The sequence below is a fragment of the Macaca fascicularis genome, chromosome 19 (genome assembly GCF_037993035.2).
Source record: "Macaca fascicularis isolate 582-1 chromosome 19, T2T-MFA8v1.1".
Classification (NCBI taxonomy): Eukaryota; Metazoa; Chordata; class Mammalia; order Primates; family Cercopithecidae; genus Macaca; species Macaca fascicularis.
Genome location: NC_088393.1, coordinates 43,167,608 through 43,187,621, shown reverse-complemented (window position 1 = coordinate 43,187,621; position 20,014 = coordinate 43,167,608). Strand labels below are relative to the sequence as shown.

Below are 20,014 nucleotides of genomic sequence, written 5' to 3'. Positions count from 1 at the left end.
GCGTGAGCCACCAGTCCCGGTGACAAGCAACATTTTGACTTTAAATCCTAGATACACGTGATGGTGTGTATGTGTTTTTGCAGGGGGGTGGGGTGGTCCAGGCATGCTGTGGGGGAACATGGGGGACCCATGCTAGAGGGACCAGCCTGCCCTCCTCCCATCCTTCCTGCTTCCAAATTTGTAATAAGCTACTACCAAGTGTGTGTCCCCCTTCCAGCCCTGCATTTCCTGTGTCCACATTCCCCCTGACCACCCACGGCCACTGCCTCTCAGCCTCCATCCACTGTCTGCCTGCTACTTGAGCCTGGAAAAGGTCCGTCATTCCCATGCTACACAGAAGTCAGCTCCCCCATCTAAGGGGTGGGGCTGTGGATATCAGAGCCCAGTGTCTCACAACTCTTCTTCTTGTCTCTCTGCAATCTTTCTGGAGAACTGGGTAGCGTACAGTAGGGTACACTTTCTGCTGCGTGGGGGGCGGGGGCTCTGGTAAGGTCGTCTCAAATCTCTCTTCAACCACTTTAGGCGCCAACTTGGTCCCGATCACCCTTCTGCTTGGACTATTGCAGTATCCTCCTACCCGCCAGAGCTTCCTTGAGATCAGAGACTGCTACTCTCATTAGACCTCAAAAACCTTCAATGGGCCAGGCAGAGTGGCTCATGCCACCTGTAATCCCAACACTTTGAGAGGACGAGGCAGGTAGATCACGAGGTCAGGAGTTCGAGACCAGCCTGGCGAACATGGTGAAGCAGTCTCTACTAAAAATACAAAAATTAGCTGGGCGTGGTGGCGGGGCACCTGTAATCCCCGCTACTCGGGAGGCTGAGGCAGAATCACTTGAACCCAGGTAGCAGAGGTTGCAGTGAGCCAAGATTGTGCCACTGCACTCCAGCCTAGGCGACAATGAGACTCCGTGTAAAAAAACAACAAACCCCAAAAAACCCTTCAACAGCTTCTCATGCCACTTAAGAGGACAATCCAGACTCCTCCCAGCAGCCTATGGGGTCCTGCGTCATTGGCTCCCTTCCTGCTCTCCAGCCTCAACCCAAGGTCACTCTCTTCCCTTCCCTCCTCTACTTCCCTTAGCACAGGCTGTTCCATTTGCATGGAATACCCTTCCCACCCCTTTCGTGGTTAACTCCAACCTGCACATCCTTCAAGTCTCAGCCAGGCCTCCCCTCCTCCAGGAAGCCTCCTCAATCTCTCTTGCTGGGTCAGGGCCCCTGGTTACAGGGTCGCGCACTTCTGTATGTGTCTCCTGCATGGCGCCCCTTGGTCACCTCAGATGCTTACACTTGCTGGTGTGATTATTTAACATCTATGGTCAGATCTGTAATCCCAGCACTGTGGGAGGCCAAGGCAGGAGAACCACTTGAGGTCAGGAGTTCAAGACCAGTCTGCAAACATAGTGAGACCCCCATCTCTACAAAAATACAAAAATTAGCTGGGTATGGTGGCACATGCCCATAATCCCAGCTACTTGGGAGGCTGAGGTGGGAGGATCACTTGAGCCTGGGAGGTGGAGGCTGCAGTGAGCCATGATCGCGCCACTGCACTACAGCCTAGGCGACATCGAGACTCTGTCTTAAAAAAACAAAACAAACAAACAAACAAAAACCAAAAAAAACTCAGAAACCATTTGTCACCACCAAATGCTGAGCCCTGCGAAGGCAGCACCTGTGCTGTATTTGTTCAGCAATGAATCCCCAGCGCACCGCACACAGCAAGGATTGCTCACATTTAAAAATGAGGGTTTAGGGCCGGGCGCGGTGGCTCACACCTGTAATCCCAGCACTTTGGGAGGCTGAGGCGGGTGGATCACGAGGTTAAGAGATCAAGACCATCCTGGCCAACACGGAGAAATAAAAAAATTAGTCGGGCGTGGTGACCGGCGCCTGTAATCCCAGCTACTCGAGAGGCTGAGGCAGAAGAATCGCTTGAACCCAGGAGACGGGGGTTGCAGTGAGCGGAGATCGCGCCATTGCACTCCACTCCGGGTGCGACAGGAGCAAGACTTCGTCTCAAAAAAAAAAAAAAAAAAAAAAAAAAAAAAAAAAAAAAAAGGATTTAGGAACAGTGCCCTCTGGCTCCCCCTCATGGGAGCAACTGGTAATTGTAGACAGCCCTAGGCCCCCACGACTCTCCTCCCTCCCTAAGCTCCTTTTCTTTCTTTCTTTCTTTTCATTTTATTTTACTTTATTTTTTTGAGACGGAGTCTCGCTCTGTCGCCCAGGCTGGAGTGCAGTGGCTGGATCTCGGCTCACTGCAAGCTCCATCTCCCGAGTTTACGCCATTCTCCTGCCTCAGCCTCCGGAGTAGCTGGGACTGCAGGTGCCCACCACCTCGCCCGGCTAGTTTTTTGTATTTTTTAGTAGAGGTGGGGTTTCACCGTGTTAGTCAGGATGGTCTCGATCTCCTGACCTCGTGATCCGCCCGTCTCGGCCTCCCAAAGTGCTGGGATTACAGGCTTGAGCCACCGCGCCCGGCCTCCTTTTCTATTTTTTTGGAGACAGGGTGTCGCTCTATGGCCTGGGCAAGAGTGCAGTGGCGCAATCCTAGCTCACTGCAGCCTCGAACTCCTGGGCTCAAGTGATCCTCCTGCCTTAGCCTCCCGAGTAGCTGGGACCACAGGCTCGAGCCACCATGTCCCCGCTCCTAGGCCCCTTTCTCCAAGACTCATGCCCTCACTCTTCTTGATGACCTCACCTGACTTCAGCTGTCCAAGGCTAACGAACAAGAAGAAGGACCTCATGATGCTGCTGGGGCCTTGGGGAGTGAGGGGTGGTCAGACCAGGTACCCCAGGACTCAGGCTGGCCCCACGACTCATGGCATAGTATGTTCAAGGCCTAGATCCCCCAGAAAAGCTGTGGCAGAATCTAGGATGTGTGATCGCGTGAGGTCACGGTCATGTGCCCCAGGTCATGAGTAGGGCCAGTTCATCTTGGGCTCTCTTTACCATGCCCTCACGCCAGTGTCCCTCCAGGTGACAGACCCCAGGTTCCCTCCACACTCCTGCCTCTGGGGACATCACTAGTGAAGCCCTGAGTTCAGGGGATGCTATTCTTCTTACTGCCAACCCCATTCCTGGATCTCCAAGGATGCTCAACATCTCCTAGGCCAGGGTTTGGTTCTACAAACCTCCAGGCTTGGTGTGCCATGGGGCCTAGGGCAGCCCAAGACAGAGTAAGGGCCCGCCCTGCAGAGACATCAGGCTGAAAGTTCCAGATCAACCCAGACTCCAGGCCCACAGGTTGACAGGGGCTGCACCCTCTAGCTACACTTTCTTACCCCCCGCTCTCAAATCAGCTGCATCTGCTGTCTGCCCCAACTGACCCCCTAACACTGATCTCCGGGGGGTCACCACAGCCTTTATTTATATCATTGCACACAAGTCTCTTGGGTCTGAATTGCTTGGTCTTCTTCCCCCTGCCCCTCTCCCTGCTGTTCCTGTTTAGTCTTTGTTGGGTTTTTCTTTGCATCACCCTTAAATATGGAAAGTCCCTAGCCAGGGGCAGTGGCTCACACCTGTAATCCCAGCAATCCAGGAGGCTGAGGAGGGAGGATCACTTGAGGCCAGTTTGGGATCAGCCTGGGCAATATAGCGAGACCCCATCTCTTTAAAAAAAAAAAGTCCCATAGTGGGGACTTGGAACCACCCCCCACAAGAGGTCATCTTAACCCCAGCAGTGTCAGTTCCTGTCTCTGCTGACAAAGCCCTCATTTCTGTTCCCAGCTTCAGCCTCAGACCAGGGTTCCTGCAGCCTCCTGAATGCCACACCCTGGACATCCTCAGGGCCCCTACATCTACCAAGTTCCCCACCAGGCATATCATCTTTCCCAAACCTGCTCCTCCTCCCTGGTCCTATATCAAGGCAGTCCCCACCATCTCCCTGCCCCACCCCACGGCCCCGCAGCTCCATAACCCACTGCCTCAGCTTCCCACAGCTTCCCGAGTGTCTCTATCAACCCACTCCCTTTTCTTGTCCCCCAGCTCAGCTGATCCAACGTTGTCGTCACGCACCCAGGTCCCTGCCCCAGCCTCCCCTGGAGCTCCCAGCTTCAGTCTTCCCCTTGGGTCCACCCTCCTCAGAGCACTAGAAGGATCTTCCTAAAGCCCCAATCTGACCCCATCCCTCCCTTGCATACAACCCTCCATGGCTCCCCAGTACCATCAGGCCACAGTCTGAGCTCCTCAGCCTGGAGGACCTAGACCCTGCTCAACCCTCCTGCCTCACCTCTACCATAGCACCCCCAGTGCCCAGGGCACACCACCACCTTGCTTGTGCTGTGCCCTCTGCCTGAAAGAGCTTTCCTTCTGCTTTTTGCCCAGTTATCTCCTTCAAATGTCATTCTCAGATCACATGTGTCCTCCTCCAGGAAGCCCTCCCTGACCACACCTGGGGCTGAGCAGGGTACCTCTTCTGGACTGTCACAATCCCCCAGGCTTCCCTCATCCCCACATCCCTGGTCACTCTGGGCTGTCACTGTCTGGGGATGTGTCTGTCTCCCATTTGACTTTAGGCCCCTGCGGGCAGGGCTCAGGCCTGTCTGGATCACCACAGCATTCCCCAACCCAGGGCATGCCCAGAGCGAACACACAGGGAACATCTATTGTCTGAATGGATCGCCATCCTCAGCCTCCCCCAGCGTCCTCAGACTGAACTGGGCAGGGTGGGGTGGGGGATGTCTCTCCCCAAAGGAGGCATTCCCCAGCTCCAGACCCCTGCTCCGTCCCCCAACCCCCATAGACAGAGACGAGGGCAAGGGTCTAGGCCCAAGCTTAGAAAAATAGGACTTTCTTGTTGTGCCCTGTGTCCCCGACACCCTCCCCATCAGAGTTTTAAAAACCATGAGCAATTTGGTGAGTCTGAGGCCAGGTCCCACAGGGTGTCCGGGTCCTGCTGTCCGTGGGGCCAGAGAAGCCTTAGAGGGGGGGCGCCTGGCTAGGGTCCCACAGGTTCGTGGCCGGGCCCCCAGGGCTCGCAGTCCAGCTGGACCACGGTGTGGGCCCTGAGCGCCGCCGGCTCAGGGGCGGGCGGGGCGGGTGTGGGCGGGGGGCCCAGGGCGCCATTGGTCTGGGAGCAAACGCTGCTGACAGGCGCGGGAGTCTTGGCCTTGCCGGGGGGCTGGCCGCCGTGCACCTTGTAGCGCATCAGCAGCACGAAGATGAAGACCAGTACCGAGGCTACGATGACGCCGCCCAGCGCGATGATCATCGTGCCGCCCAGGAAGGGAGCGTGCGGCGCCCCGCATGGCCGCAGCGCGGGTTCGGTGGAGAAGCGGGCGCAGCCCACAGGCCGTGTGGCTGTGAGCCCCGTGGCGCTGTCCTCGTACACGGCGAGCACGCACAGGTCGTAGGCCCGGCCCGACGCCAGGTCCGTCAGCAGGAACGAGCGGCTGTCCGCCGGGATCATCCTGCAGGGCAGGCAAGTGGGGGTCAGGTCTCAGGCTGCCCAGCCCCCATCCTGTGCTTCCCTCACCAAACTCCCCGCGGGGCTAGGCTTCCCACCAGTCTACTGCCTCATTTCATTCTACCCAGTGAGCTCCCTCTCACCACCACCCCATTTTCCTTTGGTCTGACATCCGATTCAGCCACCTGACTGATATCCCTCCAGTGTTGGCCAATTTCACTCTAGCCCATCCTCTCACATATCCTCATAGCCTGCTGCCCAATTTCACTCTAGTCCCACCGCCCAGTTTAACAGCTCACCACATGAGTTCTTCTAATCCATCCTGTTTCTTTTCTTTTTTTCTGTTTTCTTAGAAATAGGGTCTTGCTTTGTTGTCCAAGCTGGAGTGCAGTGGCATGATCATGGCTCACTGCAGCCTCTAACTCCTGGACTCAAGTCATCCTCCTGCCTCAGCCTCCTGAGTAGCTGGAACTACAGGCATGCACTACCATGCCCAGCTAATTTAAAAAAATTTTTTTGTAGAGATGGGTTCTTGCTATATTGCCCAGGCTGGTCTCAAACTCCTGGCCTCAAATTCCTGGCTTCAAAGCAGTCCAGCCTCCTGCCTTGGCCTCCTTAAGTATTGGGATTACAGGCGTGAGCCACCACACCTTGCCAGTTTCATTTTATACCCAACTGCCCAATTTTCCTTTTGCACTGCCCATGCAATTTCCCTCCAGTCTGCAGCCCAGCTCTGCTCTAGCCTCCCTGCCCAATTTTGCCCCAATCCTCTGCCTGATTTCACTCTGGCCCCACTGCCAGTCATCTCTCCAGTTCACCACCCAGTTCTGCTTTAACCCTGTCCAATTTCCCTCTAATTTAATCCTTTTGTCTTCTAGCCACCCCCCATCCAATTTCCCTCCCATTGTACCTCCCAGTCTCCTCCAGACTCTTGCCAATTTCCCTCTGGTTCCCCTATTTCCTGCAGCCTATGCCAAATTTCCCTTTTCCAGCTGCCTGATTTTCCTCTAGTGTACAGCTAGGATTCTCTCCAATCGAACCACCTGATCTCCCTGTACCCCTACTGACCGATTTCCTTGTAACCTGCCAATAAATGTCCCCCTAGCCCTATTGCCTTATTATTATGACTGTATCAATAGCCTATTTTCCAATGAGTCCTGTCGTCTGATTCCCTTTTCATTAAACTAATGTGCCTCCATCACTGCTGCTTTCTTTTTCTCCCTGTTGCCTTATTTCTTCCCAGCTCTGTCACCTGCTTCTCTTTTATCTCTGTTGGCAGGTTTCTATTTATCTTTTTCTTTGTTGTTTCCATTTAATCCTTACCACCCAATTTCACTATAGTTTCTTTTGTAGCTAGGCACGCTGTTGGAGAGTTGACTTGTCTTGTCACCTGTTTTATTCCTAGGCTATTCTAATGAGAGAGGTACAGGGAACTCCGTGGTTGCCTGGGGCAGGGTGACTGTCTAGGAGAGCATTCATTCCATTCCCCACCTGGCAAGGTGGCCAGGACTTGTGTGACTTTTTCTTTTTTTGAGATGGAGTCTCACTCTGTCACCCAGCCTGGAGTGCAGTGGCGCAGCCTCGGCTCACTGCAACCTCTGCCTCCCAGGTTCAAGCGATTCTCCTGCCTCAGCCTCCTGAGTAGCTGGGACTACAGGCGCATGCCACCACGCTCAGCTAATTTAGTAGAGATGGGGTTTCACTGTGTTAGCCAGGATGGTCTCGAACTCCTGACCCGGTGATCCACCCGCCTCGGCCTCCCAAAGTGCTGGGATTACAGGCGTGAGTCACCGCGCCCGGCCGACCTGTGTGATTTTCAGGGGCAGGGCTTTCATGGAATCTTCCATGTCTGAGAAACGGAGTAGAATGAGCTCAGTGGGTTGCCAGGACTGAAATGGAAATCATGTGGCCTTTTCTTGAGGTGTTGGCCCCAAGGGAGGGAAAGGACATCCAGGTACTAGGTCCCCAAGTATCTGGGTCCCCAGGGCACAGACCTCAGCCCTGGGGAGGTCCAGTCTTTACAGCCAGGCCTTGGGACTGCACCCTTGGCCCAGCCTGGTCGTGAGGACAGGGACTCACCCACAGCCGCAGTCCATCCATGCAAGGTTGAACTTTGGTAAGAGGTGTCAATAGCACCTGGGTCCACAGCCACCACTGCTGACCACGTGTGGTCACCGCAGATGTGCTGAGTGCTCTCCAGCTTGGAGGGACAAGTTGGACTGAGCCACCTCTTGGAGTATGTAAACCCCAGGTTCTGTGTTTGCAACAACAGAAGAGAGAAGAAAATCCCCCCCAAGTGTGGCAAATTGGGTATTTCTGTTTACCTGGCAAAAGGAACTTGAACTAGGTTTGATTTGATTTAGAAAATAAAAAATCTATGCCGGGTGCGGTGGTTCACACCTGTAATCCCAGCACTTTGGGAGGCTGAGGCAGGGATCATCTGAGATCAGGACTTCGAGACCAGCCTGGCCAACATGGTGAAACCCCATCTCTACTAAAAATAAAATGTGAACATTAGCTGGGTGTGGTGGTGCATGCCTGTAATCCCAGCTACTAGGGAGGCTGAGGCACGAGAATTGCTTGAACCCGGGAAGCGGAGGTTGTAGTGAGAGACTGCACCACTGCACTCCAGCCTGGGTGACAAAGTGAGACCCTGTCTCAAAAAAAAATCTGGGCCGGGCGCGGTGGCTCACACCTGTAATCCCAGCACTTTGGGAGGCCGAGGTGGGCGGATCACGAGGTCAGGAGATCGAGACCATCCTGGCTAACACGGTGAAACCCCGTCTCTACTAAAAATACAAAAAAATTAGCTGGGCGTGGTGGCGGGCATCTGTAGTCCCAGCTACTTGGGAGGCTGAGGCAGGAGAATGGCGTGAACCCGGGAGGCGGAGCTTGCAGTGAGCCGAGATCACGCCACTGCACTCCAGCCTGGGCGACCAAACAAGACTCCGTCTCAAAAAAAAAAAAGAAAAAAAAAAGAAAAAAAAAAAGTCTGGATGTCACTATATTAGAACTTGAAACATGGAATAGTTCACACCACACACACCCGAAGCCCAGTCTCTATCGAACCTCCTCCCTGCAATTTTCATTCTAACCTCTGGTCTGATTTCTTTTCTAACAGAGCTGCTTATTTCATTTTTTCTGGGCTCCCTGTGCTTTCCTGTTTGATCTCCTTTTCTTCCTGCAGCCCAGCTAGTATCTAGTCCTGTCATCTGGAAAACCTGGTGTTTCTCTCTTTATCTTTACAACTTAAATTTATTTTTATCCCCTTATCTCCCCCACCCACCCTTGCCCATTAACATTTTATTCTTCTGCCCTGATTACTTTCTCCTCCTGCTGCCTGGTTTCCTTTTTATGTTTGCTACTACTATTTATTCTTGCTGCCTAATTTCTTTTTACCCATGCAGCCTGATTTCTTTTATCCTTATTGCTTGATCTTTTTTAGCCCTGTAGCCTGATTTAACATTTGCTGTCTCATTTACTTCGTCCTTCTTGTCTGACTTCTTTTTATCACTGCTGTCAGATTTCATTGACCCTTTCTGCCAGATTCTTGTTATCCTTGCTGCCTGATTTCTTTTACTTTTGCTGCCTGATTTCTTTTACTTTTGCTGCCTGATTTCTTTTGGAACCTTCCAACACCATTTATCAGTTGTGCTTCAGTGTAGGGTTTTAGTAGGTGTACCCTCAACCCTCCCCCTTGCCTCACTCCCCCACCCAAGCTACCCCAGTGCCTGGACCCTGCACCTGTAGACGAGGATGTCATCAGCTGAGCTGTTGTACTGGATCTGGTACATGCGGATGCCCGGGATAGGCCGCTGATCCGGCCACTGGACGAGAGCAGCTGTGGCCCCGTGCTCAGTCACCTGGACGCCACGGTCGGTAGAGGGCCCAGTGTCGGCTGCCTTGGCAGAGGCAGAGGCAGCGGAGGGTGGGGTGAGAGCATCAGGATCCCCGTCCCGCGGGGGGTCACAGCTGGTGCTGTTGGCTAGCTGAGGAGGCGGTGGGGGGCCCACAGTCAGCTCCACAGCAGCTGTGGCCTCACCAGCTGCATTGGCCGCGATGCAAGTGAAGATGCCACCATCACCCGGCTCGGTGACCAGCAGCTCCAGCGTCCCATTGGGGAAGGCGCGGGCACGGCTCGAGTTGCCCAGCAGCCGGCCCTGGGGTGACACCCAACGCACACGGGGCTCTGGGTCCCCCACTGCCCGGCAGCGCAGGGCAGCTGGCCGACCTGCGGGCACTGCCAGGGGTGGCGAGCGGTGAGTCACCACGGGTGGCTCGCAGACAAACTCCTCCTCGCCCACCGCCCAGAAGTAGCGGCCGCCCAGAGCGGGTGGGGATGCACAGGCCTCGAGGTCATCCTCCCGCGCCAGGCGACGCAGCCACACCAGCTCGCAGTTGCAGTGCAGTGGGTTCCCGCCAAAGGCCAGCACCAGGGCAGAGGCGGGAGAGCCCCGGGGCCTGGCAAGCAGGGGCAGGCGGGAGAAGAGCGGGTCAGGTGGGATTGTGGTCAGGCGGTTGGAGGTCATGTCCAGCCGGGCCAGCTTGTGCAGGCGGGAAAAGGCGCCGGCGGGCACGGAAGCCAGCAGGTTGTGGTCAAGGCCCAATGTGTTGACATTGCCCAGGCGGCCCAGGGCCTCCCAGGGCAGCTGTTCGAGGTTGTTGTAGGAGAGATCGAGGTCCTCCAGCGTCTCGGCACAGTCATCCAGGGCGCTGGCTGCCAGCGCTGCCAGCTGGTTGTTGCTGAGGATGAGGTGGCGCAAGTTGACCAGGCCACGCAGCTGGCCCTCGCCCAGTGAGGTCAGCCGGTTGCCATCCAGGTGCAGCGCACGCAGGGCCCGTAGGTCGGCGAAGGCGCCAGCGGCCACGTGGCGGATGGTATTCCGAGACAGGCTCAGATGCAGCAGGCCCGTCATGTTGGCCAGGTCACGGCGGCGCACGGAGGCGATGAAGTTGTCTGCCAGGCGCAGTTCGGCTGCCCGACGGTCCAGCGAGGGTGGCACGAACAGGAGGCCCGCCCCTGGGCACAGCACGCTTAGGGGCAGCGATTGTGTCTGGCAGCGGCAGCGGCGGGGACACAGGCTCGGTGTGGCTGACTGGGGTGGAGATGAGGCGGGGGCCAGCGGCAGCAGGCACAGGAGCAACGGGAGGATGGCCATCGCGGGCAGGAGTGTCCTGTGGGGAAGAGGGGAGGCGTGAGGGCAGAAGAGGGGTTCTACAGCAGATGGGGGTGGTCTGAGACCAGGAGAGAAGGTCACAGTGGGCTGAGGGCAGAAGGGCTGGTCAAAGACCGTCAGATGTGACCAAAAGCCAGAGGAAGGCCAGGCGCAGTAGCTCACACCTGTAATCCCAGCATTTGGGGAGGTTGAGGCAGGAGGATGGCTTGAGGCCAGGAGTTCAAGACCAGCCTGGGCAACAAAGTGAGACCGTGTATCTATTATACAAAAGTTCTCAAAAATTAGCTGGGGTTGGCTGGGAGCGGTGGCTCACGCCTGTAATCCCAGCACTTTGGGAGGCCGAAGTGGGCGGATCACGAGGTCAGGAGATCAAGACCCTCCTGGCTAACACAGTGAAACCCCGTCTGTACTAAAAATACAAAAAAGTAGCCGGGCATGGTGGCAGGCACTTGTAGTCCCAGCTACTTGGGAGGCTGAGGCAGGAGAATGATGTGAACCTGGGAGGCGGAGCTTGCAGTGAGCTGAGATTGCGCCACTGCACTCCAGCCTGGGCGACAGAATGAGACTCTGTCTCAAAAAAAAAAATAATTAGCTGGGCATAGTGGCGCCCACCTGTAGCCCTAGCTATGTGGGACGCTGAGGTGGGAGGATCAGTTTAAGCCCAAGAGTTTGAGGTTGCAGCGAGCTATGACTGTGCCACCACACTCCAGCCTGGGCAACAGAGCGAGACTCTGTCTCTCCAAAAGAAAAAAGAAAAAAAATGGTCAGAGAAATGACAGCTGGTTTGGGTGAGTGGCAGGAAAACCAGAGGGCTTTAGACATGGTCAGAGATGGTCAAAGCTGGCCATGGGGAGACGGAGCAGCCAGGGTGGCAGGAATGATTAGAAGTGGTCAGATATGACCAGAGAAGAGAAGGGGTTAGAGATGGTCAGGAAGATGAGTGGTGGACAAAGAGAAGGGAGGGCATGGGTTGGGCTCAGATCTGGGGGAGATGACCATGTCAGAGACACGTGGTCAGAAACGGCCCAAAGCCAGCAAGGCGGTCAGAGAGGAGGAAAAGGACAGACGTGGCAGAGTCAGTGGGAGTCCAGGACAGCTGCTCAGGAGGATGGTGCGGGAAGAGGTCATCGGAGAGAGGAAAGGCAGCAGAGATGTTTGAGATGATCAGAGGGAATCGGCCAGTGAGAGAGAGAGGAGAGGTGGCCAGAGATGGTCAGAGGGCATCAGTGAATGAGAAAGAGAGGAGAGGCGGCCAGAGATGGTCAGAAAGCATCAGCGCTGAGAGTGAGAGAGAGGAGAGGTGGCCAGAGACGATCAGAGGGTATCAGCGAGCGAGAGAGAGGAGAGGTGGCCAGAGATGGTAAGAGGGTTGCAGACTGGGAGTTAGGGTCAGGGGTGGGAAGAGGGCAAGAGCAGTGGGAGAGATGGCTAGAGAAAGGGAAAGGTGGCCAGAGGAAGCTGGAGAGGAGAGATGGACAGAGGCGGCTGGAGAGAAGAGTGGTGGACAGCAATGTCAAAGATGGATGGGGACGGTCACAGACCCAGGCTTAGATTCAGGGGTGGAGAAAGAGCAAGACAGCTGGTGAATGATGATTAGAGAGGCACAGTGGACACAGATGTCAGCAATGGTCACTAAGAAGCAGCAGGCAGAGGCGACTGGAGAGAGGACCTGTGGACAGAGGTGTCACAAAGATGATCAGAGAGAGAAAAGGGGAACAGAGATGGCCATTGAGAGGACAGGTGGAGAAAGGAGACCAGAGAGAGGAGTGGTGGACAAGAGAGGTGGTGGAGATGGTAGGACAGACAGCGAGAGGCTGTAAAGGTTGCAGGGGTCAGAGACCTGGAGGTACCATGAACTAGGGCAGGGGAGGTCAGAGAGGGGCAGGGCTGGCCAGTGTCCAGAGAGTGTTTGGAGCAGAGCAGGAGCTGAAGGCAGACCCACAGGGAAATGTCTTTTTTCTGGAGAAACCCCAAGAGTGCCAAAGGGTGCCTGGTACTGTAACCCGCAGCCACAACACTCCTCCCAGCCCCTGCCCACCTGGAGGTTTCAGCAGCCTTACCTGAGCTAGAAGCTGCCCCAGGGAGCAGAGTTCTAGCTCCAGGGGAGTCAGAGGTCAGGACTCTGGAGGGAGCATCTGGTCATGCCTTTCCTGTCCCCAAGGCTTCTGTAGAGGGACTGTGTCCTGACTAGGCTCAAATCTGTGGCAATGGAGTCTCCAGACTTTAATACTCAGGGTCCCAGACCCCAAAATATCGGGCCTCTGGGGTCCAGTTTTAGGGGTCCAGTTTGGGTTGTTCAGGGTCAGGGTCTCCCAGGTCCAGTCTTGGGATGCTAAGCAGCCAAACGGTGGGGTTTAGAGTCCGAGATCCGACCCCGGGGTGGTGCATTCAGATATTGGGGTGCTGAGTCAAGATTAGGAGGTCTCAAGTCCCAGATTTCAGCATTCAGGTCTGCAGCAAGGACTTCAGGCCCAAACTCGGGTTCAGGCCCCTTGGAATCCCACAGTCCAGATCTTGGAATTTGAGGCCTGAATCCCAGGGTTCAGGTCCCCAAGAGTGGGTTCCAGGGTACAGTACTGGAAATCCAGCCCCAGATTTCAAGGTCCCAGGCGCAGAATTGAGAGTTCAGCTCCAGGCTTGAGGTTTTATATGTCAAATATTGGGGTTCTGCGCCAAATATTGGGGTCTGTGTTCCAAATTGTGGGGTTCCGGCTGCAAATGTTGAGGTCCCAGTGACCGATGTTGAGATTCCAGCTCCATATATTGGGGTTCAGGCTCCAGATCTTGGGGTTCCACGGCCGGATCTGGGGGTGCTGGTCCCAGATCAGGGTTCCAGGCTCGGGTTTCCGGAACTCCCGGTTCAATCTCGGGGTGCAGGCCCCCGAGGTGGAGGTTAGGGCGCGGGGTCCGGGGCGGCAGCGTCCCGGCTGGCTTCCTGGGCTGCGGCGGAGGCTGACTCGGAGGGAGGGGACCGCCTGCGGTGGGGAGGGGGTCGACCGGGCAGCCCCAGGGCCGGGTGGGGCGAGGCCTGGGAGCGGAGGGACGGACAGACAGACTGGGACACGCGGGATGGAGGCACCGCAGCGCAGGCAGGGGCGCAGGGGGGAGGGGCCGCGCTCAGAGACCCCTCCCCCGCCAGGGCCGGGGCGGGGGCCGGACGGGGGCCGGGCTGGAGGGCCGGGTCCGGGCGCTCCCGCGGCCTCCTCGCCGGGAACCCAGGGCCGCGCGCGCACCCGCGCTTAAAGGCGCAGGCTCCGCGCGCACCCGCGCTTAAAGGCGTAGGCACCCGCCCCTTCTCTCAAAGACGCACCCCGGCCCCACCTCCCATGGAGTCGCCCTGGCGCTGCTGGGAACGAGAATCCCTGGATATGGAGAGACTGTGAGACAGAGAGACAGAGAAGAACAGAGATACAGAGAGGCAGACAAAAAGATGGGCAGGCTTAGATTGATGGACAGAGAGGAGTAACTGGAAAGAGGCAGAGGGAGAGATTGAAACACACATATTCGAGACATGGAAATGCACAGAGACAGCGAGACACAGAGAGAGATGGAGTGACAAGAGATAAGGACAAGTCAGAGAAAGAAACAGATAGAGACGTGCGTGCGCGCGCACACACAGACACACACACACACTCACACGCTCTAAGACGCAGCACCTGGGCTGTAAGAATGGTATGTGTGTATGTGCATTCAGTAACCATTCATAGCCTTGAGTGTAGCGCTTCATTCCAGAGCCACTGGCCCCCCAGACCTGTTTCTTTCTGCCCCCCCTATCTCAGCACCACCTCCCTGGAATGTCCTTTCCACGGGTGGAGTTTCCTTACCTGCCCATGCCCAGCAACAGGCTTGATCTTTCAGGCCAGAGGGGCTCCTTCCCAAGGCTCCTTTCTCTGGCTGCAAGAGGGAAAACTTGTGCGATCTGGGATTAGAGAAAGACCTCAAGACACACTGACAGCCGGGCGCGGTGGCTCACGCCTGTAATCCTGGCTCTTTGGGAGGCCGAGGTGGGCGGATCACTTGAGGTCAGGCGTTGGAGACCAGCCTGGCCAACATGGAGAAACCCTGTCTCTACTAAAAATACAAAAATTAGCCTGATGTGGTGGCGGCACCTGTAATCCCAGCTACTTGGGAGGCTGAGGCAGGAGAATCGCTCCAACCCGGGAGGTGGAGATTATAGTGATCCAAGATCACGCCACTGCACTCCAGCCTGGGGGACAGAGCGAGGCTCTGTCTCTAAATAAATAAATAAAATAAAAATAAAAATAATAATTACCTGGGCGTGGTGTCACATGCCTGTAATCTCAGCTACTCAGGAGCCTGAGGCAAGAGAATTGCTGGAACCTGAGAGGCGCAGGTTGCAGTGAGCCGGGATCACACCGCTGCACTCCAGCATGGGCAACAGAGTGAGACTCTGTCTCAAAAAGAAAAGAAAAGAAAGACACATTGACCAAATATGCTCGAGATGGGGGAGAAGATAGGAAATGGGGTAGAGACGGGGGCTGGCCAGATTGACCCTATAATGTGTCTACTGTCTTCCTCTCCCCTTCCCACTCAGGTTCACCGCCCCACAGAAGACCCTGGATGGAACTGACTCTGCAGGAATGGGGTCTGCCTGTCCTGATGCTTGGGAGAGAACGGAGGAGGGAAGGCTGGGTTCGGGTCACAGGCTCTCCTGGCAGATGTGTCACAGAAAGCTGGCTGTGAGTGACCATCTACAAGCCTGGCCTGGGAACTTGGTTATAGCAACATGGGGGACATGATATTTTAGGAACCTGATCCAAAGGGGACATGACCTTGGCCTGGGTGGTCTGAAGGGGACGTGGCCTTACTCTGGGGAACCTGAGTGGTCCTGGAAGCCACCCCAGGATCTCCCATCTGAATGGAGGAGTAAAGTGACCTTGGGAGGAGTTTATGGGTCCTTCTACCCTGGCAGCTCTGCTGAAGGTTTCAGAATAGGCTCTTGACTCCTTTCACTTATATATTGAAAAATTGGAGCTAAAATTAACTCAGCCCCAGGGCCCGCCTTTCCAGATCATTAGCAAAGTTCATCAGTGCTCCTGGCCAAGCACAGCGGCTACTGGTCACTCAGACACTCAGAAAAAGGATGCAGAAGCTTCAGGGCTGCTACAGAGGTGGCGGAGACAGAGGGAAAGACATAGAGTTAAACCCAAGAGCAGGACTGGGATTAGAATTCAGTGGGATTAGAATTCAGGCACGGTGGCTCACGCCTGTAATCCCAGCACTTTGGGAGGCCGAGGTGGGCAGATCACCCAAGGTCAGGAGTTCGAGACCAGCCTGGCTAACATGGTAAAACCTTGTTTCTACTAAAAATACAAAAATGCAAAAAAAAAAAAAAAAAAAAAAAAAAAAAATTAGCCAGGCGTGGTGGCAGGTGCCTGTAATCCCAGCTACTTGGGAGGCTGAGGCAGGAGAATCACTTGAACCTGGGAGGCGGAGGTTTCAGTGAGCTGAGATTGCGCCATTGCACTCCAGCTTGGGCAACAAGAGTGAAACTCCATCTCAAAAAAAAAAAAAAAGAATTCAGTAGAACTGATTGATTTGGGGGGTGATCCTGGGAAACAGGGGCAAGGGAGAGGGAAGAGGGAAGCAGAGGAGACAGACAGCTAACAGAGGACACACTGATGAGGAATGGGTCACTTCCCTGGGCAACTGGGGCTCAGTTGTGCTGGTGAACTTGAAGGAATCTTCTGGAACACATTAGAATTGTTCCCCTACTCTCCCAGCAAGTTCAGAGAGACGGAAGCATTTATCCTTCAATTCTTAACCCCCTTGGGGGATGGTTATCCCTGTGGGAGGAGGCAGTGGTACTGAGAGCCATCTGGGGTTTTTTTGTTTGTTTTTTGAGATAGGGTCTGGCTCTGTAGCCCAGGCTGGAATGCAGTGGTGTGATCACAGCTCACTGCAACTCAAGCAATCCTCCTGCCTCAGCCTCCTGAGTCGCCAGGACCACAGAAGGGTGTGCCACCATGCCCAGCCAATATTTTGATTTTCTGTAGAGATGAGGCCTCCCTATGTTGCCAAGGCTGGTCTCGAACTCCTGGGTTCAAGTGATCCTCCCCACTTGGCCTCCCAAAGTGCTGGAATTCCAGGCATGAGCCCCCACACCCACATGAGAGCCATCTGAAATCTGAGGTAGAAAAGCAGAGAGGGGCCAAGCATAGTGGCTCACATCTGTAATCCCAGCACTTTGGGAGGCCGAGGCAGGTGGATCACTTGACATCAGAAGTTCAAGACCAGCCTGGCCAACATGGTGAAACCCTGTCTCTACTAAAAAAATACAAAAATTAGCTGGGCCTGGTGGCGGGCACCTGTAATCCCAGCTACTCAGGAGGCTGAGGCAGGAGAATCACTTGAACCTGGGAGACAGAGGTTACAGTGAGCTGAGACTGAACCACTGCACTCCAGCCTGGGTGACAGAGTGAGACTCTGTCAAAAAAAAAAAAGAAAAGAAAGAAAAGCAGAGAGGGATGCCTTGCCTTGCAGGAGCTAGGCCAGGTGTCCTTGCAGTGCAGCCCACCAGGATCACCTGGGGGCACCATAGATCTCCAGGTCCCAACCTCAGAGTTTCTGGTTCAGTGGGTCTGAGGTGGGACCCAAGCATTTGCATTTTTAACAAGTGATGCCAATGTGACATTTCAAAGACCACACTGTTTTTTTTTGAGACAGGGTCTTGCTTTGTCACCCAGGCTGGAGTATATTGGTGCAATCATAACTGACTGCAACCTCAAATTCCTGGACTCAAGCAATCCTCCCATCTCAGGCTCCAGAGTAACTGGGACTACAGGCATGCGTCACCACATCCAGCTAATTTTTAAAATTTCTTATAGAGACAAGGTCTCAATATACTGCCCAGGCTGGTTTGAACTCTTTGCCTCAGGCAGTCCTCCCTCCCCGGCCTCCCAAAGTGTTGTGATTACAGGCGTGAGCTACTATACCTAGTCAGGGACCACATTTTGAGAACAGCTGGGCTAAACCAGGGCTATCTGCACTGCACATGGGACTGTCTACCACAACAGCTATGCTAAAACCTGGTGGGTTGAAGGGATATAGCACCCCACATGTGTACCGAAGAGACAAACGTATTTAGAGATATAAAGAGGAATTCAGTCTACAAGGGACTTAAACAATGCAACAAGCAAAAAACAAATAACCCTACTTTATTATTATTAGTTATTTATCTATTTATTTATTTTTTGAGACGGAGTTTCACTCTGTTGCCCAGGCTGGAGTGCAGTGGCGTGATCTTGGCTTACTGCAAGCTCCGCCTCCCGGGTTCATGCCATTCTCCGGCCTCAGCCTCCCAAGTTCCTGGAACTACAGGCCCCCACCACCATGCCTGGCTAATTTTTTTTTTTTGGATTTTTATTAGAGACGGGGTTTTACCGTGTTAGCCAGGATGGTCTCAATCTCCTGACCTCGTGATCCGCCTGCCTCGGCCTCCCAAAGTGCTGGGATTACAGGCGTAAGCATCTGCACCCGGCCTATTTATTTACTCTTTTGAGACAGAGTCTTACTTTGTTGCCCAGGCTGGAGTGCAGTGGCACAATCTCGGCTCACTCCAACCTCTGCTTCCTGGGTTCAAGCGATTCTCCTGCCTCAGCCTCCTGAGTAGCTGGGATAACAGGCGCCCACCACCAGACCCCACTAATTTTTGTATTTTTAGTAGAGATGGGGTTTCACCATGTTGGCCAGGCTGGTCTCGAACTCCTGACCTCAGGTGATCCACCCACCTCAACCTCCCAAAGTGCTGGGATTACAGGCGTGAGCCACTGTGCCTGGCCATTTTTAAAAAAATTTTTAGTACAGATGGGGTTTCACTGTATTGGCCAGACTGGTCTCAAACTCCTGACCTCAGTTGATCCGCCCACCTCAGCCTGGGATTACAGTGCTAGGATTACAGGCGTGAACCACTGCGCCTGGCCATTTTTTTTTTTTTTCTTTAAAAGAAAGGGTCTTGGCAGGGCGCGGTGGCTCAAGCCTGTAATCCCAGCACTTTGGGAGGCCGAGACGGGTGGATCACGAGGTCAGGAGATTGAGACCATCCTGGCAAACACCGTGAAACCCCGTCTCTACTAAAATATACAAAAAACTAGCCGGGCGAGGTGGCGGGCGCCTGTAGTCCCAGCTACTCGGGAGGCTGAGGCAGGAGAATGGCGTAAACCCGGGAGGCGGAGCTTGCAGTGAGCTGAGATCCGGCCACTGCACTCCAGCCCGGGCTACAGAGCGAGACTCCGTCTCAAAAAAAAAAAAAAAAAAAAAAAAGAAAGGGTCTTGCTTTGTCACTGAGGCTGCCATGCAGTGGCACGATCATAGCTCCCTGCAGCCTCGAACTCCTGGGCTCAAGGGATCCTCCCACCTCAGCCTCTCAAGTAGCTGGGACCACAGGAGCATGCCACCATTCCAGGCTAATTGTCTTATTTTTCATGGAGACAGGAGTCTCGCTATGTTGCCCAGGTTGGTCTCAAACTCCTGGACCCAAGCAATCTCCCCACCTCGGCCTCCCAAAGTGTTGGGATTACAGGCGTGAGCCACTGCACCCAGCTGGGACTACATTTGAGGAGAAGGTCACCTGGACATAAAGGAACAGGCCTATTTAGGCAAGAAAATAATCCCTGGGTGGAGATCCCAGTGCAAATCAGGAATTTAAAGACTCCACCTCTTGACACAAACCACTGCTGATTCAAGTGCTAATCAGAAATCTGATCTCTGTGAACAGAAACCTGCACTGATTCATGTGCTAACTATAAATCTATGTTGATTGTCAACTTTGTCCTGAAGCAGGTCTAAGTCACAAATTTGGGCAGGAACAAGTGCTGATAATCAGCGACTCAAAGAGATTCACATGTTAATGACCATCTTGACTTGATTCATGTGCTAATTACAATTTTAGGATAACTGAATAGGGTGATCAGATATTCCTGTGAAGAAGAGCACAGACTTGGAAGCCCGATAGCCTGGTTCAAATCCCAGCTCTGCCATTGACATGTTGAATGACTTTGAGCAAGTGATTTGCTTTTCTGGACTTCGGCTTCACTCCTAGAAAGGAGGGCTGATAAAACCTCGAATGGTAGCTGGGAGGATTGAATGGGCTAAGACATCTGAAGCTCAGGGAGCGGTACATGGCCTAGGAAGTGCCTACCGTGTAAGTCTTAGGTGTAACAGTAGCCTGATTATCATATGCAGCCAACAGGTGCTGCTCTGTCATTCAATCCTCATAGCGGGCCCCACCTCGAATTTCTTCATTGCTACTGCCCTTTCTTGGGCCAGCTCCAAGGGCCTTACCCTCTGGAAAATCTTCCCAGAGGTTCCCAGGGCGACCCTCAGCATCCCCAGCATCGTCCCCGCCCCTACCTCTCTGGGTATCATTCCCAAACCGGAGCATGATCGCTCAGCCACCACGTGGGGG

The 20,014-nt window shown here is 54.4% G+C and overlaps 1 protein-coding gene across 1 annotated transcript; it reads right to left on the bottom strand.

Annotated features, from left to right (window-relative positions):
• Positions 1-4,779: 4,779 nt before the first annotated feature.
• LRFN3 (leucine rich repeat and fibronectin type III domain containing 3) lies at positions 4,780-13,834 on the bottom strand. The gene is made up of 3 exons (XM_005588922.5): positions 12,648-13,834; positions 9,155-10,585; positions 4,780-5,414 (listed from the first exon to the last, which is right to left on the bottom strand). Exons 2-3 carry the CDS (start codon positions 10,567-10,569, stop codon positions 4,943-4,945), a joined length of 1,887 nt encoding a protein of 628 aa, XP_005588979.3. The 5' UTR covers positions 10,570-10,585; positions 12,648-13,834; the 3' UTR covers positions 4,780-4,942.
• Between the last annotated feature and the right edge of the window lie 6,180 nt (positions 13,835-20,014).

Bases quoted from the DNA above. Each gene is read 5' to 3' on its own strand.
- LRFN3 (XM_005588922.5), bottom strand. From the start codon at position 10,569: ATGGCCATCCTCCCGTTGCTCCTGTGCCTGCTGCCGCTGGCCCCCGCC. The intron at 5,415-9,154 runs GTGCAGGGTCCA...CCTGCCCTGCAG, and splicing joins GATGACATCCTCGTCTACAG to GATGATCCCGGCGGACAGCC.